Source organism: Chrysemys picta, chromosome 20, assembly GCF_011386835.1.
Source record: "Chrysemys picta bellii isolate R12L10 chromosome 20, ASM1138683v2, whole genome shotgun sequence".
Taxonomy (NCBI): domain Eukaryota; kingdom Metazoa; phylum Chordata; order Testudines; family Emydidae; genus Chrysemys; species Chrysemys picta.
In genome coordinates this window covers 14,377,827-14,401,209 of record NC_088810.1, presented here as the reverse complement: position 1 = coordinate 14,401,209, position 23,383 = coordinate 14,377,827, and the positions used below count along the sequence as shown (strand labels likewise).

At 52.0% G+C, this 23,383-nt stretch overlaps 2 protein-coding genes across 4 annotated transcripts in view; one reads left to right on the top strand and one right to left on the bottom strand.

The window, feature by feature from the left end:
- The window catches only part of SDHC (succinate dehydrogenase complex subunit C), a 20,512-nt gene extending 7,601 nt beyond the window's left edge, over positions 1-12,911 (top strand). For both annotated transcript variants that reach the window (XM_024107068.3, XM_065573863.1), the window contains exons 2-6: positions 494-550; positions 2,265-2,366; positions 3,355-3,416; positions 8,299-8,462; positions 11,782-12,911. In XM_024107068.3, the coding sequence (XP_023962836.1) occupies positions 494-550; positions 2,265-2,366; positions 3,355-3,416; positions 8,299-8,462; positions 11,782-11,886 (490 nt within the window). In that variant the 3' untranslated portion in view covers positions 11,887-12,911. The remainder of the gene's footprint in view (positions 1-493; positions 551-2,264; positions 2,367-3,354; positions 3,417-8,298; positions 8,463-11,781) is intronic.
- Positions 12,689-23,383, bottom strand: CFAP126 (cilia and flagella associated protein 126). 2 transcript variants are annotated; one of them, XM_042843404.2, is made up of 5 exons: positions 23,240-23,383; positions 21,913-21,975; positions 21,278-21,358; positions 20,200-20,376; positions 12,689-19,137 (listed from the first exon to the last, which is right to left on the bottom strand). In XM_042843404.2, exons 1-5 carry the CDS (start codon positions 23,264-23,266, stop codon positions 19,093-19,095), a joined length of 393 nt encoding a protein of 130 aa, XP_042699338.1. In that variant the 5' UTR covers positions 23,267-23,383; the 3' UTR covers positions 12,689-19,092. The 2 variants fall into 2 exon arrangements, with proteins under 2 accessions (XP_042699338.1, XP_065429930.1); XM_065573858.1 differs by having other exon boundaries at positions 12,689-18,678.

The window sequence follows — 23,383 nt, the reverse complement described above, 5'->3', positions numbered from 1 at the left end:
TGAAACAATATAATGAAAAAGAGCTTTTAGGAGGAAAGCTGGTGATCTCTTTATTTCAGAGGCTTGAAGAGCTGTAGTCTGAACCAGCTCTTTTCATACTGTTTGGCAGGCACGCCTTTCTGGGACATTTACCACCCAGTCCTGATAATTGCTTCTCCTGAGAGTGAAGAATGGCCTGCATTAGCCTCGCTGTTAGTGCAGAGTACTGTTTATGCCTGTCTTATTAGCAAGGTATTACAGCTCAGTATGGTAATTACAGGGTATCATAAAGAGAGAACTCTTGGGCAGAGTCTGGAGAGTCTAATAGCTAGGCTCAGCGTTACAAGTGGTGTTAAAATAATTCCTCATCCCCCAGATTCACTCTTAAAACATCAGGCATTACACTGTGGTCTCCTCTGCTCCTGGTTATAAAAATGCCCCTGTATTGTGTGCATTTACCCCTTTCAGTGTCTAGCCGATATTCACAGAGCTCTTTCCATCTTCTTTTTTGCAGACATGTGGGTCAGCGCTGCCTGTGGACTCGGCTCGGCCCCAGCCTTTCTGTGCGACAGTGAGTTTTTGAGGCTTTATTGAGAGTAAAGGGATTAATTCCTTTCTCCCTAAGGGATCCCTTCTAAGACTTCACTGCCTGTGCATGTTCTACCTGCTTATTAATTCTAACCATTCAGATACCTGGCGGGTGCCATGTGTTGGCAGGGTATTTACTATGTCATTACATGATAAATATATGGCTAGTTAAATAACCTGCAGGTGTTTCTTTTGTGAGGTAATAATTGTGTCCTGGGATAAAATAAACTCCTGACTGGAGGCTGGGGTGTGTGTTAGTCTTGGGCCTGGCTGTTATTGAATGTGTCAATGATGAATATGTACAAACACAGTTGGATTAGAATCATGTAACCGGAATAAAAGCAGGCTCACTTTAGAAGGCGCTTTGGGATAGCCTCTTATGGAGTCAGCATTGATCGGGATTTGCATGCCATACAGGTGCATCAGTGACTATGTTGCATCTCTGTGCTTTGCCCGTCACTGCTGTCATTCTGTGTAAGTTGCAGTGCAGTGTATACAGTAACTTTATACCTAACAAAGGTATGACCAACAGAAACCCTCCCAGCTCCTGTGCTCCATGCAAGCTGCGCAGCTGGGCTCAGTGGGGGGTGGGGGAAGCTTTTGCTTTTTGTTTTGTTTTTTTGCTAAATCGGGCTGTAAGAGTAATTGCTTAGTTATCTCAGGAACATGAAATTACAAGGTCTTTCTTTGGTACAATGTGCAATTACCGTGGCAGTAAAGAGCAGGTTGCATGGTATCAGCCTTGTATAACATGTTATCAGACAGCTAATAGTCCGACTCGGCTGTGGATGGTGCTTTTCAGGTTGGGAGAGCTAGGGAAATCAGCACTGTCTCACCATCCTAAGTTTTATTATGAAATGCTGAGAGCTGCCACTGACTATCACCTCCTGTTTTTCGAGAGATCAGTGCTGCATTACTGCAGTTGAGACCAGCAGAGGTGCTTGAGCTGGCAGCTTTTGTTAGTTTGGAACTCTCCCTCCACCCACAAGTCCACCAGGGCCCAGTTTTGTTACCCTTCCAAACACATTGCGAAGCCTATCTTTCTCCTTTTGGTTAAGGATGTTGAGGAGGGTGGGTTGACGTGGATATATTTATGGGCAGTACTTGTTAAAGTTGTAATTTTGAAGTTGTGGGCTTGGTGCCCAGACCACTGGATGGCACCTGTAGATGGATTTAATAATAATTTTAATAAATAAATACTCCTCGATGAGCTGGGAATGGAGGAGATGAATTCATGTCAGAAGCCTGCTTCCCTGACATCTCCATTCTCACTTATGGCCTCACTGCATCTTCCTTGGGCTTCATGCAGACCTGATGTCATGTTTATTCTGCCCTTTAGTTCTTTTTCTAGGTGCTGATTTGCAGGGCAGCTATGAGCTGGCCCCATTTTCAGAACTGTGCCCATGGTTCAGGTAGTTTTCCTGTTTCAGGATAAAACTGCAAAGAGCAAAAAGCTGCTGAGTGGGAGGGGCATTGTGTGTGGACTGTTTGACTTGTGCTGATGTGGAGATGGGTGAGGTGTCTCCCTTGGGATGTACAGCTCTGCAAGGTGAAATGCCCCTCTGGTGTTACCCTGTGGACCTGGAACAGCCCTGCTCAGACAGTGATGTTCCGTGGGCACAGGGTAAATCTGAGTCACTTAATTCTGTTGCTCTTCCTTTTACTCCTCTGACTTCCTGCCTCTCCTTTTGTTCCAGCGTGGTCCCCATGGGAACAACAGCGAAGGAGGAGATGGCTCAATTTTGGGATAAAAACAGCCAGTCAAACCGTCCCATGTCCCCTCATATCACCATCTACAAGTAAGAACTCCAGAGGCGTCTGCATCTCTGTGGGGTTACATCCCAGAGTCTGGCAACCCTCTGCATCCTCCCCTTCATGTGGAAAGAACTCTGTATGTTCCCTTTAGTCGTCAGGGAGCACCTGCTTTGTGGTTAAGGCAGAGAAGTGGGAGACCTGGGTTGTATTTCTAGCTCTGTCATAGACATTCTGAGACCTTGAGCGACTGAGTGTTACTTTCCCACCTGTGACAGTTTCTTCATCTTTGCAATGGCAGTAATGAAACTGACCCACCTCAAGGGGTTGTGAGCCCTAGTTAATGTCTTCAGAGCCCTCTAACATCCTTGATGGAAGGCGCTAGAGCGGGTCAAAGGATTATTTCCCCAAAAAACCTGAGTCCAAAGGGTGTTAGGGTGACCTAAGGCACAGGAAGGGGATCATGTGAGGCCACCAGAGCACACCTCCTCAGTGTCTCTGCATTGGGCTGATTCTCTTATGGTGAATTTCCTGTTGTGTTGGGATTTTTCTCATTTCTGTGTATGTGTCTGGGAGCCGGAATCCTGTCCTTCCCCTCTGAATCGGCAGCAGCCTTGCACTCTCCCCCCATCCTCCCTCCCTTTAAGCCCTCCCAGCAAACATGGGCTTTCTCCCTCCCAGGATTCCTGCCAGTGGGGTTTGTCATTCCTGAGCCACCCCTGCAAATTCCCCGCCTATTTTCCTTTTGGCTAGATTCCTTGAATAATTCTGAGTGCAGAAATACACAGCCAGAAGCACAGAGCAGTCTGGGAATAGATTGGTCATGCTTCTGCCTCTGCGCCCCTTCTCAACAAGTTTGTGAGTTCCCAGTTTGTCTGGAAGGCTTCCAGCCTGTCCTTCACCCTCACATTACCTCAGGCTTCTCCCTAGACTATCTCACCTCTAGCATGCTTCAGACACCCCAGATGTGCTGTTTGCATATCACCCACACTCCATGAGTGGCTCCTCTTTCTGACAAGGTCTGTTGTTTTGCAGGTGGTCTCTGCCCATGATGATGTCCATCGGCCACCGTGGCACTGGTGTTGCAATGAGTGCAGGTGTGTGATTCTCTGCCTCAGGTACCTTCGGGAGTAGACGGGCCTTGGTCAGCATGAGTATAGAGAGCTTCCATTTGCAATCACTAATCCTGAGACAACTTGACTTTCATTCTGTTGATTACCTCGTTTCTCCTTGTCCTCAAGGCAAGGAGTTAGAGTGTCTCTGCTATAGTTGCCACAGCTGGGCTCTGTAATGGGCTGTACTGACTGCACAAATAAATACCTATTGCTCCTAATCTCATTATTTTCCTTCTGCAAGCTGTGTCTTGCCACATACACTAGTAGAGCCCTGCGTGGATACACAATTTATATCCATGGATACAAAGTGTTTATCCGTGGAGCTGCAGGGCTCTAGTGACAATGAGCGAGACCAGCAGGGCCATAGCCAGTGAGTGGGCCAGGAACTGCAGTAGCGAAAGCAGCAGCATGTTGGGCCACTGCTCCCAGGAGCCAGTACCCAGCCTGGGCAGCTCCTCTGGTGTGGCTGTACTGCCCCCACCCCTGATCATTGGGGTGGGCACCAGGCTCACTGGCAGCTGTCCCTGGTCATGATAGGGGCTTGCACGCTCCTGTCCTGTCCATGCAACAGTGTGTATCTCCTGTCTGGGAGCGTGCTAGCTGCTTGCACACACTAGTGGGACGAGGGATAGCTGCTGGTGAGCAGTGGGCAGAGCTGGGTGGTACAGTCTCCTCCTCGGAGCTGCCCAGGCTGGGCGCTGGCTCCTGCAAGTGGTGGCCCGACATGCTGCTGCTTTCGCCGCTGCGGTTCAGGGCCTGGTCACTGGCCCTGAAGCACCTCGGATATCCACTTTATATCCTCAGATATAAATTGTGTATCCATGCAGGGCTCTATATATTCGTGTCCAGGCTCCTGTAACTTGTCAGACCTGGTGCCCTGCACATGTGTGCCATATGTAAGTGGTACCCTTCCTGGGAAAGTCAAGGAGGCAGCATTTTCTATTGGTTAGAGCATGGGAGACTGAGAGTCAGAAAACCTGCATTCTGGTCTGAAATCTGCCACTGCCTTGCTTGAGCAAGTCATTTACCCTCCCAGGGCCTCATTTTTGTCTGCTGGGGACTGGCTCTCACATGGGGTGCATTAGTATAAATGCAAAGTGGGGTTTGCTTTTGCTTTGCCGTGGCTTCCCGTTAAAGGGCTACTGCCCCAAGCAAGAACCCCAGTGTGGGGAAGCCACTCATCAGGTATGAATTGAAAGAGCAAGTTCAGATTCAATTGGGTTTTCTAAGCTTTCTGCAGGTATTTATTATTTGTATTACTGTAGTGCCTAGGAGTCTTCGTCGTGGATCAAGATCCCATTGGTGTAGGTCTTATACAGACACAGCTGTTGCCTTCCCAATTAGGGCCCCCTACGGAGACACTGATAGTGCACACTGGGTGGGGGAGTAGGTGGCAGCAGAATTGGGGCCGCTAAACCATGTCCAAACAGATAATTTGATCTTGTACCATTTAACCAAAACACTAATGTTGAAACCTTAACAGTCTTTCTGACCCTCATTCTCCTGTGGCCCTTCCTTTTTCTCTGGCTGTGTAAAGCATCTGGCTCTTTAAAGTGTTTGTGCTACTGCTCAGCCTGCTGGGAAGAGGTGGAGCTGTGTTTGTAGGGGGAGGGCTGCGAGGGTGTCTGAGCAAAAGGAGCTTCACCCTTAGAGTTCTTCCTCCCGGGACCCGAGAGCGAGGCAGTAATACAGGTGGGAACAGGCGCTGAGGCCAAGGCCTATGTTTTCCAAACTGGACGTTCCCTTTAGATGCCTGATTTCCAACACCTGGAAAGCTGTGAGGACCTGCAACCACAGTTGAAGTCAATGGGAGCTGTGGGTGCTCAGCACCTCTAAGGATTTGGCCCCAGGGGTTGGAAGTTGAGCGCCCAAAGGGAGAGGCCACTTGAAAATGTAGCCATAGGCACGCTCGTAAATGTGGGCCCAAGTGACAAGAGCCAGTGCAGAGCTATGGCTGGAACTCTGCTCTCCTGTGCTCCAGCTGCAGGGGGTTTGTCTACACAGCCCATGGCAGCGAGTCTCGGAGCTCAGGTCAACAGACTCAGGCTTGTGGGGCTTGGGCTACCGTGCTAAAAAGAGCTATGTAGACGCTGCAGCTCAGACTCTGAAGCCTAGGGAGGGGGGTGGGTTTTAGAGCCTGTGCTGCAAGGTCTACACAGCTTTTTTTAGTGCGATAGCCCAAGTCTGTCGACCTGGACTCTGAGACTTGCTGTTGCTCTCTATGTAGACGTACTCTAACGGTCAAGGTGTTTGGGGGCAGTGCTGATTTGCAGGGTATTTTCAGAGCAGGAACACAACTTCTGCATAAGAAGCAGGATACATAATGGCCATACTGGGTCAGACCAAAGGTCCATCAAGCCCAGTATCCTGTCTTCCGACAGTGGTCAATGCCAGGTGCCGCCGAGAGAATGAACAGACAGGTAATCATCAGGTGTTCCATCCCGTCCCCCCATTCCCTGCTTCTGGCAAACAGAGGCTAGGGACACTATCCCTGCCCATCCTCCAGGAACTTATCTAGTTCTTTTTTGAACCCTGTTACAACAATGGATTGTAGGGAAACCCATGGCTAAGAGGTTTGCATGAGCCCCTGCAGCCCCCCACTTGAGACTTCGTACCAAATTTAACTCAGGTCTTTGTGGTGTGCTGCTGTTGGAGCAAAATGATCAGGAAGGAAAGGGAGAGAGTGAGGGGCTGCTAAGAATAACTTCACCAGCCCTCCCCCTCCATCAACTCCTAAAGCTGGCCCTGGAATGTGGGGAATGTCTTTGGGAAGAGGTGACACCCCCCCCCCCCAAAAAACCCCCACACACACACACTTACTTGCTTTCCACAAGATGGGTGGAATCTGAAATGAAATCCACAGCAAAGCTTGTGTCTCAGGACCAGAAAACTTCTGTTTCTGCCAGTGGGGGAATTTAACTAAAGATTGGATAAAAATGGCACTAGAAACCTTGGTGCTGTTTCCAGATGGACTCATTACACAGAGGTGCTTGTTGAAGGGGGTCTAGTGTAGGTTGGGCCTCAAGGCTTGAACTGACCACGTGATCCCTGCCTCCCTCTTGGCTTTCACTGAGTTAAACCCCAGAATTGCTAATCTGTGCAGCTAGGCATTGTCTCAAAAAGCTGAAAGTCCAGCCAGGTGCCAAATGTCAGCAGCATGAGCCGCAGAGTCTGAATTCGGTTACAGAAATGAGCTCCAATGAGCCCAGCAGTGTTTAACCCGACGTGAGTGCTTGCTGCAGATCACTCTGTTACGTCAGCGCAATTTATCTCCTTGCTGGATCTTGTGAGCCCAGCGGGTTTATTCCCTAATGCCCTTTGAGTTAGCCCATGTGCCCTTCTCCGTAATATCATACCAGGAGGAGTGACACCCATTGTGCCAGGCAGAGAGGTAGTTTGTCAACATGGTCCAAGCCTTGTGGTCCTGTTGGTCATTCTCCTCAGCCCAAAGCTACTCCTTCCCCAGAGGGCTGGGAAATGCCTGCCCTTCTGTGCGGGGCGCTTGGCCAGTAGCTAGTGTGCTTTCGAACCCGCTAGTTGTTTTCAAGCTCACAAAGTTGCCATTGCCTGTAAAAGAGGATTTATTACTCACTTACAAAATGAGCCCTTTGTTGACCTCTGCCATGGGAACAGCAAGAGGCCTCCTCCCCAGGCCTTTAGAATCCAAAGGGTAACCCCACACTGGCTGCACTGTCTCACCAGACAGCTGTGCAGCCAACAAAATGGAACAGAGCAGGGAGCTCTGCTTTCACCGGCCAGGCCAGCAATTACATGAGCACTTGATTCCTGCACTTTCTCAAGGCAAACACAGAGGCCATTGAAACCACGAGTGGCTGAGCTGGGAAGCAGCTAGTTGGCGTGGAGGCGCTGGCACCACTGCAGATAGAGCTGCTTAAGCCCGCGTACCAGAGGAGAGCAATCGGGCTCCACTGAACGCAGGGTTAATCACGGCTTGGCTAGCTCTTCTTTCTTTGATCACTCCCATTCTTTTGGCAGCACCATCTGTAAAAAGCCTCTTGGCCTAGAAATGACAGAGAAGCTGCCACCACTTCTCCAGCTAGCGTGCTCACTTATGTCAAGCCGTCTCTTTGTGTGCCAGCCTCTTCACGTGCCATTGGGCTGCTGGGCTTGGCTCCTGCCAAACTGTCTGTTTGGTTAGTGATTGGCGAGTGGATATTTTTGTCCTGCTATTCTGGACTCTCGAGGACTTTCTGGTGGAGCTCCTCTCTTACCTTTCAGACATTGAGGGGATCCTCTGAAACTTGCATTCCCAGGTAGTTTGGCTTATGCACTAAGGCCCTGATTCGGCAAATGCTTGAGCGTGTGTCACTGTACTCTCAGGAATAGTCACTCGGGGCTACTCGCATGAGTCTAGTTACTCCCATACTTCAGTGTTGGCTGGACTGGGGCCAACAGTAAGGTACTTAATAGCCTTATTGACTTCAGGGGATAACACTGTGGTAACAAAGTGACCTCACACCTTCTATTCTGTTGCTATTTGTTTATTTAGCCAAGCTGAGACTGACTGGAATTGTTCTTAAAGGCATAAGTGTGTCAGAGCAAAAAGTGACCTCTCCTGCACTAATCACCTAAAAGTAACTCTCCTTCAAGCTCCTCACTATGACATGCAGAATTGAAGGCCGCTCCCTGTGGGAGCTGTGCTGTACTGATACAGAGGAACCAGGAGAGTGGGAGAAGAAGTTGGCTCATTTTGTTTGCATTGGCTTTTCAGGGCCCGGGAGTAGGAGCCCCTGGCTCCCAGCTGGGGAGTGCTGATTATCTTGCAGGGCTCTCTCTTTCCTGGTGAGTAAGCTGCTGGCTACCATTGGCAGCTGGTTTGACTTGTGGGTTCTTTCTTTTCCAGGGGTGTCTCTCTTTGGTCTGGCTGCCTTGATTCTCCCGGAACAGTTCCCCTATTACCTGGCATTTGTGAAGTCGCTCAGTCTGGGGCCTGCTCTTATCTACTCTGCTAAGTTTGCTTTGGCTTTCCCCCTCACCTACCACACCTGGAACGGAATCCGACACCTTGTGAGTAGCCTTGATGGAGCTGCATGTATGTGTCTGTCTAAGGTGCAGGGAGTTGGGTGGGCATCTGGGGTAATACTTTCAGAAGTTCCTAAGTCCCATTTCCCAACGTGTCTTGTCACTTTGGCACTTCTGAAAGTGTAACCTCTTGTTTAATATCCCCAGCTTGTAATGTCATTGTCCTGTGACGATGTGAGACCTTCCAAAATGACTGTTTTTCAGTGTTAATATCCGCTCACAATAGCCATGTTATGTTATATATTAATATTATATTACATCTGTCTGTGATCTACTATAGTCCCTTTATAGAAACCAGCCCTTAATATTTGCCCTGGGCTGAAACTTGGGAGACAGCATCTCAGTGTAGGAGAACTTTGCGGATTTAAAAAACAGCTGAAGAGAATATTGGCTCCCCAATGTGGGAACAAGATGTGCTGCTTTTGCTGCAGATAACAATTGTCTTATGTTTCTGTAACTTCAAATACATTTAGTTTTACAAAATCTAAATTGCAGAGGCAGCTGGCTCAGTGTGTGACCTGATCCCGTCTGCTTTAGGGCAAGTGTGGCTCAGGGGTGCTGCACTTCAGACATGGATTTGTGCTGCACACGTTGGGTGCCCACTGTGTTCTCGTCTCGGTGGCATGAGCATTGCTTCTCTAATAAAGTACTGATCCCCGGAGTTTGTATCTTGCTTCTGGTATTACCAGCTGCTTATGATGAAAGAAACCCATCATGCACCTGGCAGAGCTGTCCCTGTAGGGATCAGTGGCACCCTGAGGAGTGAGGTGAGGGGGCTTTGTAAATCCCTCAGCTGGGGAGACTGGTTGACCCTGGTATGGCTGGCACTGCTGCAAACATTGTTCATTTTGCAGCCCGCCAAGAATTCCAGAGCAGATCTGCAAACATGAGGCCTGGCCCAGGGCTCCAGCATTGATCCTGCTGGCTGAGCCCCATTTGCTCACGGAGTTGCTGTCAAGCAAATAGAAAAAGTCTTAACAGCCCTCTCATTAGGGTCTTGTGAGTCAAATGCGGGTTGAAAGACTGTAACTGCGTATTTACATTAAAAAGGCAATGAAACTGCCTCCAAATCTATGTTAAAATAACCAGCAGTGCTGACAGCTGGCCAGGCGGATGGCTACATCGCAGAAATGTGGGGCAGGGAACGGTTAATGCTTACATTGTTAGGTGTTTCATTTCCTTGAATAAACTGCAGTGCTGTGGTGATGGTGGTGTGTGTGTGCGTGTGCATGCACTCCAGTCGCTCCGCTGCTGGAGAGCTGGTTACTGTTGTGTCTAGATCTAAATTTAGTTAGGTCTCCAAAATCAGACCTATTATCACATCACTAGCCACGTAAACCAAAGGCACTGCCAGCTTAGGCTGAAATTCCCAGCTCTTTCCTCCCTTAACTTAGACTTTTAGTGCACTGGTACATCTTCTGATCACCTGATAGCACCTGTATGTGACACGGAGCAGTCCTACGTTGGCCAGGGCTAGCAGCAGACTGAATGACCAACTAGGTCCATGTCTGACACCGTGGTGATTGACTCACACTCCATATACAGAGACACAGTCAGAGAGAAATTCAGACAGTGAGGAAAATGACTCCTGAATGCTGCGTTCCCTGTCTTTGAGGGGACGGGGCTGACTGCATGAGTGGCTGGGTTAGGAGCACTGGTAAGATTCCCCACTGGAGAAGGGGAGATGCCTCCTGTGACTGATGTTTGGCTCTCCTGTGGAGCTCCTTGGCATAATACTGAGTGGGATCTGTAAGTTCCCATGTACAGAGGGAGAGCTGAGGCACAGAGCGACTGTTACATCCAGTGTTATCTGGAGTGTGGACTTACTATGGGTGCCCACTCTGAGACATCTGGGGCCTGATTTTCCAGTGGTGTCTCCATTAGATATTTGTTTAGAGCAGAGGCTGCCTCACCCTTTTGAAAACCAGGACATTGTCTCAGGTTGCTCACCCAGCACCAGTGAATGCTTAGAAAGTTTAGGCCTAAGTAACTGGCACAAAGTCATACAGGTAGTCAGTGGCAGAACTGGGAACAGACAAGACTGTCTGCCTTGTCTGTTGCTGCCTGCCACCTCAGTGCATTACTGATGGCTAAGGCTAAGTTTTAGTCAGGGGTATTTTAAAGTCACGGACAGGTCATGGGCAGTAAACAAAAATTCACAGCCTGTGACCTGTCCATGACTTTTACTAAAAATACCCGTGACTAAAACTTGGATGGGGAGGGGGCTGCCGCAGGTGCTGGGGGAGTGCGGGTGGCACTGCGTGGCCCAGGACACCTGCTGGTGGGGGGGGGGGAGGAGAATTGGTGGGGCTGGCAGGCTCCCTACCTGGTTCTGTGCCCCCCGCCTCCCCCAAGCTCAGCTGCTAAGCGGAGGCGTGGCCAGGCAGCCTGTGTGCTGCCTCTGCCGCCCCCGCAGCTCCCATTGGCCATGGTTCCCAGCCAATGGGAACGGCGACACCAGTGCTCTGGGTGGAGGCTGCGTGCAGAGCTGCCTGGCCACACCTCCGCCTAGCAGCTGAGCAAGGGGGATGTCGCTGCTTCTGGGGAGCTCCCCAGGTAAGTGCCACCAGAACCTGTCCCGTACCTCAACCCCCTGCCCTGTCCCACACCCAAACTCTTCTGCTGCTGCAGGGGGGCGGTGGCCCGAGACTGCCCCAGCAGCAGCTGGTGTGACTGGCACAGGGGCTGCCTGAGCTGCCCCTGAGCCAGGCGAACTGGCCGCTGCAGAAGTCACAAAGGTCACGGAAAGTCACGGAATCCGTGACCTCTGTGACAAACTCGCAGCCTTACTGATAGTCAGTCAAACCAGATGGAACCAGCTTCGCTGGGACAGGGTTTGTCGTTTGTGTGATGAACGGGACTCACGGGTAGCTAATTCCACAGGGCATTATCAAAGATTGTTCATTTCTATTGGGTCACCTAGGCCATTCCCAGGATGATCCCTGGCATCAGCATCTCTAGTGCTCTGTCCAATCTAAGTCCTGGGGCTCACACTGCCCCTGCACGCAGCCTGCACCCCTCACCCTAGAGAACTTGTGATAGGTCCCCCGGCCCCTTCCTCACTTGGGCAGTTCTCGGCACTCCCTCCCATTTGCAGTCAGGTACTCAGAACACACTACTCCAAGAGGGATCTCAACAGCTCCATAGCCAGAGGGGCTGTTCCCTTCTCTGGCTTGTTCTTTGCCTATTTTCTGCAAAGCACTGATGGCCCTGGAGGCCTGGGGTTCAGTTGCAGACTGTGCGAGTGCTCCAGTGGGACGCCCTGATTCCTTGCTGAGTGTGTCTCTGTTCTCTTTGTCTCTAGATGTGGGACATGGGAAAAGGATTTAAGATTCCCCAAGTCTACCAGTCTGGAGTCCTGGTCCTGGTCTTGACCCTACTTTCCTCCGCTGGACTCGCAGCCATGTGAAGGCACCTCCCTTCTCCTACAAGGATTTGATTCATCTGGTGATCTGGTCCAGACAGAGCTCTGTGTGTGTGTGTGTGTGGTGGGGGGGGGGAGGGCAGGAGGGACTAGAGACTCCTAGATAACTAAATTGTTGGGGCAAGATGGTGCTTTCCGCTCTTTGTAAAGCATGTGACTGATCAGAGTTTGCTTATTACTAGCCCTGAGTGATGTGCTGTCTCCAGCTGTCCTAGCCCAGCGAGATCCCAGAACACCCTTCCAGAATGCCACGGGCAGGAGTCCCAGTCCAAGGATGTTCAAGACTCTAGGTAGCCACAAGCAGCTGGTAACTGACAGCTGATTAGCAGTTGATTCTTATCCACCTAGAGCATGCTCAGAGGAGCTGCCTTCCTTAATTCATTGCTGTTCTTTCAAATTAACTCTGGTTCACTTGCTTTCTGCTCTGCCCTGAAGCTTGAGACAATACTGGCACTGTGTGCCCCCTCACTGGGCCTGAGCGGGGTTGGGGGAGGAGAGGCGAGTGCCTCTAGCCTAGCGTCTGTGTGTAGGCTCATGTGAAAGACAACTGTCCCCATTGATGCTGGCGCTGGTTCTAGGGCAAGCACAGACTGAGCCGCCGACGCCAGTAAGGGGAATATGGAATTTGGTGCTGTCCTGGGTAAAATGCCTAACTGCTGGAATCTGGCTTTCTGCTGCAGTCAGCATCCTGTGGGCTTTACAGTGGGGAGAGGGGCAGCCTGTAGTGGGCCCAGTGCTTGGGGGCTGGGCATATTGAGTTCAAAGCACTCTGTGCAGCAGCTCACAACTCTTCCAGCAGATCAAGGATAAGCACCCGTATATTTTTGGAGTCTTCAATCAAATCTGTATTTTTTTTTTTTTTTCCTTCTGAAAATAAATCTGTTCTTTGAACCTTTTGGATGACTGCCAATGCCACGGTCTCCCCCTCACTGTGCACTGTCACTCCGGCCCGTGTGTTTGTAACAGACCCACCCTCCCCAGTAAAGCGGACTTTGCTCTTTCACACCGCACGCTGGCAGCTGAGTTATTATTACAGATTTTCAAATGAGCTGCCACTTTGGCTTTTCGATAGACTCTAATGAAACATCCGAAATCTGAACAGAGACACATGGAGAATTTACCCTGAGTGGATGGAGAATGTCGTGTTCTCTTCAGGGAAGCAGCGCAGAGGTGTGTGGTGTGACATGGGAGTCGGGGTCCTCTGATCTCATGTTATGGAGCCCATAGTGACTGGCTACCCTTTGGGTATGCAGTTGAGAAGCCTGACACTGGGCCTGCACCCCATGGTCATTTACACAGATGTGAAATGCTCTCGGCTCAGGGTGGTGGCATTTCAAACCCAGTCCGTGCTCGCTTTGTGCTAGTGCCCCAGGTGCAGGCTGCTGGAGAGTGCTGCTAAAACCCAATGTGCTCCAGTAGTTGCATTTACACTTGGAGGCTCTGTTCTGCTCTGCCAAGTGACTGTAAAAATGGCTCCTTCCTATTCAGGGGCTCTGCCTCCTCTATGGAGCAGTTGGAGCTGTTGACTCTACTGTCTGCAGGAGGGGTTTTCCTCCCCCTCCTGTTGATGCTGTGGAGCCAGCATGGACTGTCCTGAAACATGAATTCCGCTGTCTCCAAAATGGCTCCAGGACCAGCAATAGCAGCACAAGGTTCCTCCCACACAATGCTTCAGCTCTGGGTGCTTTGGTGTCCAGTGCCTAGTGAGGGTTTGGCCTCAGAGAGTAACAGTGAGGTTATAACTCCCCTGACAGCTCTAGGCCCTTGTGTGCACTACCTGCGGATGCATTTACCACTGGGTTGTCATGGGGTTAAGACGCATGAAGCTATAACCACTCTAGCCAGTGCTGGTGGCAGAGCAGTGTGGGGGAAGTGCCCTATAACTGTCAGTGAAGGTGCAGACCCAGAGAAGCAGTGGTGCATGGGCGCCTCTCCCAGAGGAGGCAGAGAGATAATCCTCCTTCCCTTCCAATGTCATGGAGCCAGCTAACAGCGCTGCCTTTTGGTGGCTACCAGCTTTAGTCTTTCACTGGTAATTCCCTCCCCAAGTGGGCCAGGTGGGTAGTGACTGAACAGAAGCATGGGCTGATCTGGAGGCCCCAGTGGTAAGGTCAGGGCCTGGTGCAAGTGGTGACCATGGACAGAGGAGAGTGTGCTTAAAGTGCCCTGAAAAGCATTTGTACAAGATGGGGTGTAGGCACCGTGTCTGTGCTGGATCAGGGGCCTGGCAGGGGCTGAAAGGGTTTTTTGCTTTTAGAAATATTAGCAGCATCCAGTTTGCTTGTCCTGGTTTTGGTGGGGGATGTCTGTCCGGGGGTCTCAGGATATCTATGAAGGGAGCACTAAAAGCCCTAGTTAAAAGGGAAGGGGTGGAGTCTTTGGCAAAGACTTCCTTTATCCAAAAGGTTAGTCACTGACATTAGATTCATAAATTCCAAGACCAGAAGGGACCACTGCAATCATCTTGTCTGACCCCTTGGATAACACAGGAGAGAAATGCCTCAAAATAATGAATAGAGCAGAGCTTTTAGAAAATTGGCCACGGGGGAGAATCCACTCTGACCCTTGGTAAATTGTTCCAATGGTTAATTACTCTCACAGTTAAAAATTTACACTTTATTTTCAGTCTGAATTTTTCTAGCTTCAACTTCCATCCACTGGATTGTGTTATACTTTTCTCTGCTAGACTGAAGAGCTCGTTATTAAATATTTGTTCCCCATGTAGATACTTACAGACTTTGATCAAATCACCCCTTAACCAGCTTTTTGTTAAGCTAAGTAGATTGACCACCTTGAGTCTATCACTGTAAGGTCTGTTTTCTAATCCTTTAATCGTTCTCATGGCTTTCTAAACCCTCCCCAATTTATCAATATCCTTCTTGAATTCTGGACTTCAGAACTGGACACAGGATTCCAGCAGTGCCAAGTACAGAAGTAAAATAACCCCTCTGCTTCTACTCGAGATTGCGGTTTATGCATCCAGAGATTCAGCTGATTATCCACCATGATCCTCCAATTTTTTTCACAGTCAGTGCTTCCCAGGAAAAGAGTCCCCCGTTGTGCATGTATGACTGACATTCATTGTTCTTAGATGTATACGTTTACATTTAGCCATGTTAAATGCATATTGTTTGCTTCCGCCTGATTTACCAAGTATCCAGATTGCTGTGTCAGTGACCTGTCATCTTCATTACTTACCACTCCCCCGATTTTTGTATCATCTGCAAACTTTATCAGTGATGATTTGATGTTTTCTTCAAGGTTATTGAAACAAATGTTAAATAGCATAGGGCAGAGAACCGGTCCCTGCGGGATCCCACTGGAAACACCTGCTTGATGATTCCTAGTTTACAATTACAAAATTGCAAAACACAAAACAGCAAAAGCAAACACAGGAGTGTAACAGTCTGAATAAACCCTTCCCCCTGCCAGGTGTTCAGCTTTCACTTATGCGATGTTGTCATCCTCACTGGTTCTTCAGTCACCACAGAGGTCTCCAAGCCCCGAGAAGACCTGAATCTCCAAATTCAAAAATCAAGCGGGGACAAATATCTTAAAAACCTCCAGCCTTCCCCTCCCCATCAGAAAGTGTGTGTGTTGGGGGGATGGGGACACAGACTTAATCCCATCCCCTTTGTAGATCACTATTCTGCAGCCATCCACTGATGGCAGCTCAGCAGGAGTTACCTTCTCCCAAAGCGTGAAAATTGTTGTATTTCAGTTTATAACCAATTATATTCTGCAGTTGCCAAAATGACTTTCAATTGGAGTCCTCTTGATTTCTAATCAGTTGTTGTTTGGCACATGCCAACTGTTAAGTTTGGACTTTGCCATGCCTAATTACCCTCTCACAAACGCTCCCGGCACCGAGTTGGCTTCAATACAGACAGGGCGATGGGAAGCCATGCTCTGAGTTCTGGGGAATCAGGGCAGCCCAGGAACTGGTAACTCTGGGGGAGAAGCAGCAGAGGCAGGCACTGGTTTTACAGTTGCAGAAAGCGGGGCAGCCATGTTTCCATCATGCCCTTTCTGGTGTTTTGCCTACAATTTTTCTGTCCATTTGAAACCTGCCTTGTAAAATCGAACCTAGGCTTGCATCTCATCTTAAGAGAGTGGGGTGGATGTCACTGGCCAACTGGTTAAGTTCCTGCAGGTTATTCTGGGCTCGCTAGGAGGCACTGGGTGTGGCTTCTATTTGATGGAAGGCATACCAGGGTGGGATTGGGAGGATCCAGTCCTGTGTGCCCTTGTGCACCCATGCTCCTCAGCTGCTGCTGATCAAACTTCTTCAGGCTGGGACCAGCAAAGGGAGGCGAGTCAGAGTGGAAGGGCAGGATGAGCATGGAGGAGCCTAATGCTGGGCCCCGGTGGTGGCATTGTCTAGCTGGGAGCGTGTGCCATAGCCTCGCTGTAGGTGGGGCCAGACAGGATCAGGTGCGCTAAGGGCTTTGGCCAGGTGATGCATGTTACAGCCGAGGCTTGTTGCCCTCCAGCCTGACTCTTATAAGTTATTTTTCTGTAATGCAGATTGATGCTAATAAAGGTGCTGCCTGACCTGCTTCCCTTGGCCCACAGGCCTTGCCCTGGAGAGCTCCACCCAGCCTCCATCTCCATTCAAGCTGGGGCCTCTCTGGGGCTGCTGTTAGGGAGCTCGATGATGCCTGTTAGGAATTGCAGAATGCCCCCTGCTCCCACAATCTGATCGCTGCTCTGTGCACTGCATCCCCTCTCTGGCTCACTCCGATCCAGGGCTGGGTTCAAACCAGCTGCTGAGAGGTGTTGGGTTCCCTAGCCCCTGCCAGCCCCCTCCCCCCGCTCATCACTGCATTTTAGACAAGCACAGGGGACCTACAGTGCAGTGAAAGCATCCCCCATGCGTCGCAAAGATGATTCTTCTGCCAGCGCTGAGTGCGGTAGGCCTGGCTCCCCCTCCCCCATGCTGGGCAGACAAGAGCCAGCCTGAAAACGTGATGCTACAGATGGTGCAATACTGAGGCATTGCAGCCTGCATCCCCTTGGGACGGAGTCAGAACTGCACAGAGCCCCCCTGGCGACTGGCTTTGTGTTTGCTCCATGACTAGACTGCTCCCCATTGGCTGTTGTTACTGGGGTGAGTGAAGCTCTTAGCTGTGCTAGAAGAAGAGCCAACCCTGCAGGAAAGCGCTCAACATATCAAACTCGGTGAGTCCACGAGTGGCTGCAAAGGCATCTCACCCGGAGCCCCAGGGCTGCAGCTAATCAGCCTGAAATGGAGAAGATTGTAGCCCCCCTGCAATTAGAACCTAGACGTGACCCATGGAGAGCAAGAGGCAAGGCATACTGTGTTCTAGCATGATCTGATGCTGCAGCACCAAGCATGCTGTCAGGAGCCATGGTGGATGGAGGGTGAGTGCCGGCTCAAGGCCCTTGGCATTAATGCTTGTGGGAGTGAAGGTTGTGTGCTGGCCCATGGCCCTCGGTGCTAACGCTTGTGGGAGTGGATGGTGAATGTCAGCCCATGGCCTGCCACTGATGCTAATGATGGTAAATGAAAACTGGTGGGAGATTTTGTTTTGTTTTGTTTTTGTTTTTTAGTTTTATTTTTGTGTTGATTACCATGAACACACACGCTGGCCACATGGTACTGTCGAATCATCAGCATCACTTGGGCTCCTTCAGAACCAGCCACCCTCTTGCCAACCTGGGCATCAGCCCTGGCTGGTTTTGTTCCTATGCTCAGATTGAAAAGCAATTTGTGCATATGGGTGAATGTCCCTGTGAGGCAGCGTCTTGGTCTGAGAGCCCCGACCTTGGGGCTCAACAGGCTGGGAAGTCGATTGTGTCACTGCTGGGTCGGTTGGGCTCACTCTTATCCGGGGGGGGGGGGGGGGGAGTTCCTACTCGCAAAGAATCTAGCTCACAAACAGGATTAAAAGTTGAGATTTACAACTAGATGGAGGGAAAGGAAACACCTCCAGCCTGGGGATGAAGGTGACTAGAACTGAAGAAAGTATAGGGCCAGAAGGCTTGAAATGCTGAGCAAGATGTTTGTCCTTGATCTCATTAGCGTTCGTGTCTCGGGCATAGAATTTGCTTTGACCTTCAGTTGAATGTTTGCTCAAATCTTTCTTCAGGGCAGGACTGGGATCTTGCTGACCCTTCCATCTTGGGTGACATGCTCCCGTTCCCCTCTGCTGCCCTCCTTGACATCCTCTTCTGGGTCTCAGCTGCTTCGCTAGCCTTTGAACCAGGGCGGCCTGATGCCAACGCCTCAAGTGAGATGGCTCCCCTGGGATTGGCCTCCATTGACCCAGGACAACCTGAAACCACGAGCTCAGGTGAGCTGACTCCTTTGGCTTTAGCCTCCATTGACCCAGGTCGACTTGCAGCTGGGACTTCGGCGGAGATGGCTCGCCTGGGATTAGCTTCCCTTGAAGGAGGTCGGTTGGAAGCTGGGACTTTGGGTGAGGAGATCTCTTTGATTCGAACATCCATGCAGCCGGGTTGGCGTGACAATGGGACCTCAGATGATATGCTTCCTCTGTGCCAAGCCTCCTTTGATCCTGGCTTGCGCGAACCTGAGATCTCTTGGGAGGTAGCTCCTTTGATTCGAACATCCATGCAGCCAGGCTGGCGTGATAGTGGGACCTTGGAGGGGGTGGATCCTTTGTGATAAGCCTCTTCTTCAGGGGGCATTTTGGCTGAGGACCTGGGGCCCTGGGAGCCTCTGCTAGATGCTCGGCTGTTCTTACTGGAAAGCTCCTTTGTGGGCTGCGTGTGTGATTCAGGCTCTCGAGGCTGTTTAGGGAGGAAGAAGCGCAATGGTGGTTTGAACCCTGCCCTTGGTGCTTTGAACCCTGCTGGGGTGCTGCACAGAGGCCATCAGTGCCATGGAGGAGCACTGCGAAGCCAGAGGGGGAGAGGAATGTGAAGGGCAGAGCTGGCACTATAGGCAAGCTCTTTACTGCCAGTTGGGCTCTGCACCTGGGCCCCCATGCAGAGGGTTTGCTGCAGTTCTTCCTCTGCCTGGGTCTCCGCATTCCTAGTAGGTCCATCCCCAGGCTGGGTGATAACTCCTTCCCTTCTGCAGTGCTGCTGGAACGGGCTATTTCCACTGACACCTGAGGATGAACTGGTGCCACTCAAGCACCACCCAGGGCCGGGGCCCATCTGCTCCCATCATTGACCCCAGCGGCATTGGAGACCTTCCTGTCAGTGCTGCAAAGTTAACCCTTTAGAAACGGGCTGGCCAGTGTCCTGTGAGTGCAAGAAGGGATTCTGGCCACTGGGAAAACTTGTCAGGCCTGACCTGCCTACCTATTACCAGGAGCCCCTTCTTCCTGCCCTGGGTAGTGTACCCAACATGACCTACATCCACCATAGGTCTATGGGTTCCCAGCTCCTCCCTTGGGAGGGCAATGTGGGCAGAGGTCAAAGGTCCCTACCTACTTGGGGCATGGGCTTCTGTGCAAGAGCGAGTTTGTCAGGTAAGAAAAGAGATGCCACTCAGCACTACCAGGAGCAGCTGGGGCAGGGGCATTTCTGCATTCTGGGCAGCTCCCACTTAGTACCTGGAGACTGGCAGTAGTGAGAGCTGTGGTTTGTGAGCTCCCCCTGCTGGCACAGCTGCAGCACTGCATGGGCACACGCCCCAAGCTGCCACGGCAGAGTGCACAACCAAGGCTATACTGAACCTAACAGCCCCATCACACTGGCCGATGCAGCCCTGCAAGCCAGCAGAGAAAACCCCCCAGCACCTCCCCAAATACCAGGGGCTGTCAGTTTCCAGAGCACATTACTATGCGAGATGAGAACGAACCCTCAGCATTAGCCTCTGCTATGCTGAGTACAGAGATTAGGGTTTTATTTGTGTGTGGGTTGCTGATGGGGGTATGGCAGCCCATTGAGGTGCCTTTGCCATGCAGCTGAGTCAGCCCCTCCCCAGCACAGCACAGGCTGCCATGTTCAGGAGATTAAATACACTCTGAAAGGATGGACAAGAGGCTAGGAGAGTGTCCTTGAAATCTGCCTTTGGGACACCCCCAGCTGGCTTTATAAACCCTGGCCTTGGTATTTTGGGGCACAGCCTCACTCTGCTCATTTGCCCAGCTCAGAGACCCAGACACCCTCGTGTCAGTCAGGCCAGGCACAGGTTAGTGCCAACAGTTATATACACTTGCCATTTCCTAGTGCCCATTGAGGAGGCCCACAGGCTGGGCCCCCACACTCTGTTCTGCAAGGGTTCAAGCCAAGCCTCAGCAAACAGGTGCTGTCTGCTCCCTGTAGGAAGGTGCGGCCCCTGCACACAGGGCTCCCTACCTTGCCAGTGATCTGCGGGCGGAGGCCGTTGCAGGCGCTGGTCAGTGCAGTGGACTTGTGGATCCAGTCCGTGAGGTGCGAGGCTGCGGCAGCCGAGCGGGAGGTCAGGTTCAGTTTGGCTGGGGGAATCTTCAGTGGCATCTCCCAGGTTCCCATAAATGTGCCCCAGGGGGAAGCCTGCAGGGCAGGGGGGAGATGGCTTTGGTCTTGGGCAGCAGAGCCCTGAGAACTCTCCGAGACAGAGCAGCCCTGTCTGCACTGGCATCAAAGGCCTGCTACAGCCATGTCTGAAGGGGGCTGAACCCTGCTAGCTGGCAGTGAGACCCCCACTACCCAAAGCTTCCTGCCCCGCAGGGAAACCCATCCAGCAACAACCAGGTTCACACACAATTTTAGCTTCCCTAGCTCTAGTTCTGAGGGGGGCAGGAACAACCCAGGAATCCAGCTGCTGCCCCCAGCTCCTCCGCACCGACTTCCTGGGCTGACTAAATGCTGGCCCTGGCTAGCTGCACCCTCTCTAAGGGAGGCACAGCCTGGGCTTTCACCTCACCAGGCAGAGCTAGTGTTACCAGGAGTGGGCTCTGCACAGTGGGTTGGGTGCCCGGGGAAAGATGGGCCCTGCATAAAGCCAGCTGGTTTCCTAGCTCATGGTTAGAAAATAACTTCCCCACGCAGAACTCCCTCAAACCCAGGCCAGGAAGGGCAAAATGCAGCACCCTCTCTAGTGGGGGCTCATGGGCACATCCCCTCCTGTTCGTGATCACACCCCTCCCTGGGGCCGGGACCAGCACTGAGTGCTAATGGGCATGGGCCTTCAGGGTTAACTTCTCAATGTGATTCAACAAGGGGACATGAGGAAGAGGAGTTGTCACCAGCTGATCACCCAGGGCTTGGACTCTGCTGCTCAGTTTAGTTCCCTATAGCCTTCACAGTGCAGGTTTGATGTACCTGGCAGGGCTTAGATACCATGGTGATGGGCACCAGAGACAAGGCAGATAGTTACTTGCCCACTTACTGGGCTCCCAACTCCAAACCCTGAAAACTGCTTAGCAGACAGGAGCCAAAGCAGCCCACTCACCTTTGAACGTGGCACTGTGGGGAGCAGGTGTCCTCGGTCATTGGCTATAAATTGGGTGTAGCCTTCCCGGGCAGAGGGGTGCTGAGGGCAGAAGGAAAAAAACGGGTTAAACTGCTGACGTGGAGGCAGAACAGAAATGGACGGAAACAGCCACTCTGGGGCTGGGCTATGAGGGAGGGCCTGGGAGGGCAGCGGGAGTCCATCACCCTGGCTCTCAGCATTGGGGCCTGGGCAAACAGGGTTTCCCAGCTGCATGTGATCCAAACTTGTAGGTCCCCAAACTGGCTGCCTGGCCCACCCTGGTGTGATCCCAGCACAGAGGCAAGTGGGAGGCAGGGTCTGTCTCCAGATTACTCTGGCTCTATTGACACTATCTTATTGCCACACCCTTCCATTGGATTCCAACTCATGTTAGAGGCTAACAACTCCTGACTGGGAGCAGCCAGGAAGAACAGCAGAGGAGGCCGTTGGGCTAAGAGGCTCCTGGGTGCGCGCTGTGTTGTGAGATGGTGCAGCCACCCTTCCTGCACAGGTGAGGTACAGCTGCAGCACAGTGAGGCCTGCAGAGAGCTCTGAGATGCGTCCCTGTGAAAGGGGAGCGCAGGCAATGCAGGGTGAGGGCAGAGGCGTCCTACCTCCTTGTAGAGCTTGGGCAGGGTCCAGTTTTGCAAATTCTGTGCAATGAAGGCATCCTCATACTGCAAAAGAGAGAGGGGGCAGACCATTAAACAGAGGCAGCAGAGCCAGAGAGTTCCACCGCCCACTTAGGGTGACCAGATAGCAAGTATGAAAAATCAGGATGGGGGTGTGGGGTAATAGGAGCCCATATAAAAAAAAGCCCCAAATATCAGGACTGTCCCTATAAAATCAGGACATCTGGTCACCCTACGCTCACTGCAGATACTCAGGGTATGCTTAAATAGTCTGGGATGGCCCATTTCCCAAACCTACCACCTCCCCTGTCAGAGATCTCTCCAGCCCATCCAGTTGCACTGACACCCTTGTGCCCTTAACAGCAGGGGGCCAGCGGTGAGGAGGGCTCACAAAACCCTATTCCTGCTTGGAATGCATGCAAGCTGGCCCTGGAGCCTGTGAAGCAACCCAGAAACACCAAGATCATGAGCTTCCAGCATGGCCCAGTGGGCAGGCAGCCTGGCCTGGGGGAAGGAGCTCGGGCTGGGAGCGGGCCATGGGTTAGCTTGGAGCCAGGGACCCTAGATACACCTGCACTGCGACCTTGGACAAGTTGCCTCCCACTGGGCCTCAGTTTCCTCTGCTGTAAAGGGGGTGGGCATGATTCCGAATTCCCGGCCATGCATGGGTGGGAAGCCCTGGCCATGAGCTCCCCACAGCTGTGGTGGCAGGGCCCAGGCTGGACCTGCCATCGAAAAGGGGCAGCCTGAGGGGGCAAAAGCTGAAGGTGTTGGGTGGAGCTGTGTGGGAGGCAGTCTCAGGGGAAGAGATTGTTTCTCTGGGGGGTTCTGTGTAGGGATCTGTCTCATTGGGGGAGAGGTTGGAATGGGGGGGTGTTAGTGGGGGACCTAAGGGAGTGTCAGGCCTGAGGGGAGTGTTGGGGGACCTAGATGGCTTGGACTAGGGCAGTGTTGGGGGGGGTGCATGGGGACAGGTTAGGGGCCCCAGGTTGGTGCCTGTGGGGGGTGGTTTGGGAGAGGTAGGGCTGAGGGGCAGAACCGTGGGGAGGTCTGGGGGTGTTGGGAGGTTGGGGGGGAGTTCTCTGGGGGGCCCGTGGGAGGTGGGCAGTACCATGGGGGGTACGGCCTGGGTTGGTCGGACCCATGGAGGATGTAAGAGGGGTCGGGCAGGGTAGGACTGGGGTCAGTGGGGTCCGCGGGGGGGACAGGGGTCAGCGAGGCGGGTGGGGGTGGGGGTCGGTGGGGTCTCGTGTGGGGATAGGGCCGGGGTCATTAGGGTACCGGGGGGTCCCCGCCCCCCAGCTCTCACCTGCCCCGCTTTGTAGTTCGTTGCCATGCCGCCTCCGGCAGCTTTCCGCTCTGTTTACACCTGTCTCCTAGCAACCACGCGGGGCAGACAGCAACCAATGGGGAAACAGCGCCCTGGTTCCGTCCCCGAATCTCACAAAGTCTC

Excerpts from the sequence above, each read along its gene's own strand:
- CFAP126 (XM_065573858.1), bottom strand. The coding sequence starts at position 23,266 with ATGGCAACGAACTACAAAGCGGGGCAG. Across the intron at positions 21,976-23,239 it reads CGAACTACAAAGCGGGGCAG|TATGAGGATGCCTTCATTGC; the intron begins GTGAGAGCTGGG and ends TCTCTTTTGCAG. Across the intron at positions 21,359-21,912 it reads TGCCCAAGCTCTACAAGGAG|CACCCCTCTGCCCGGGAAGG; the intron begins GTAGGACGCCTC and ends TTCTGCCCTCAG.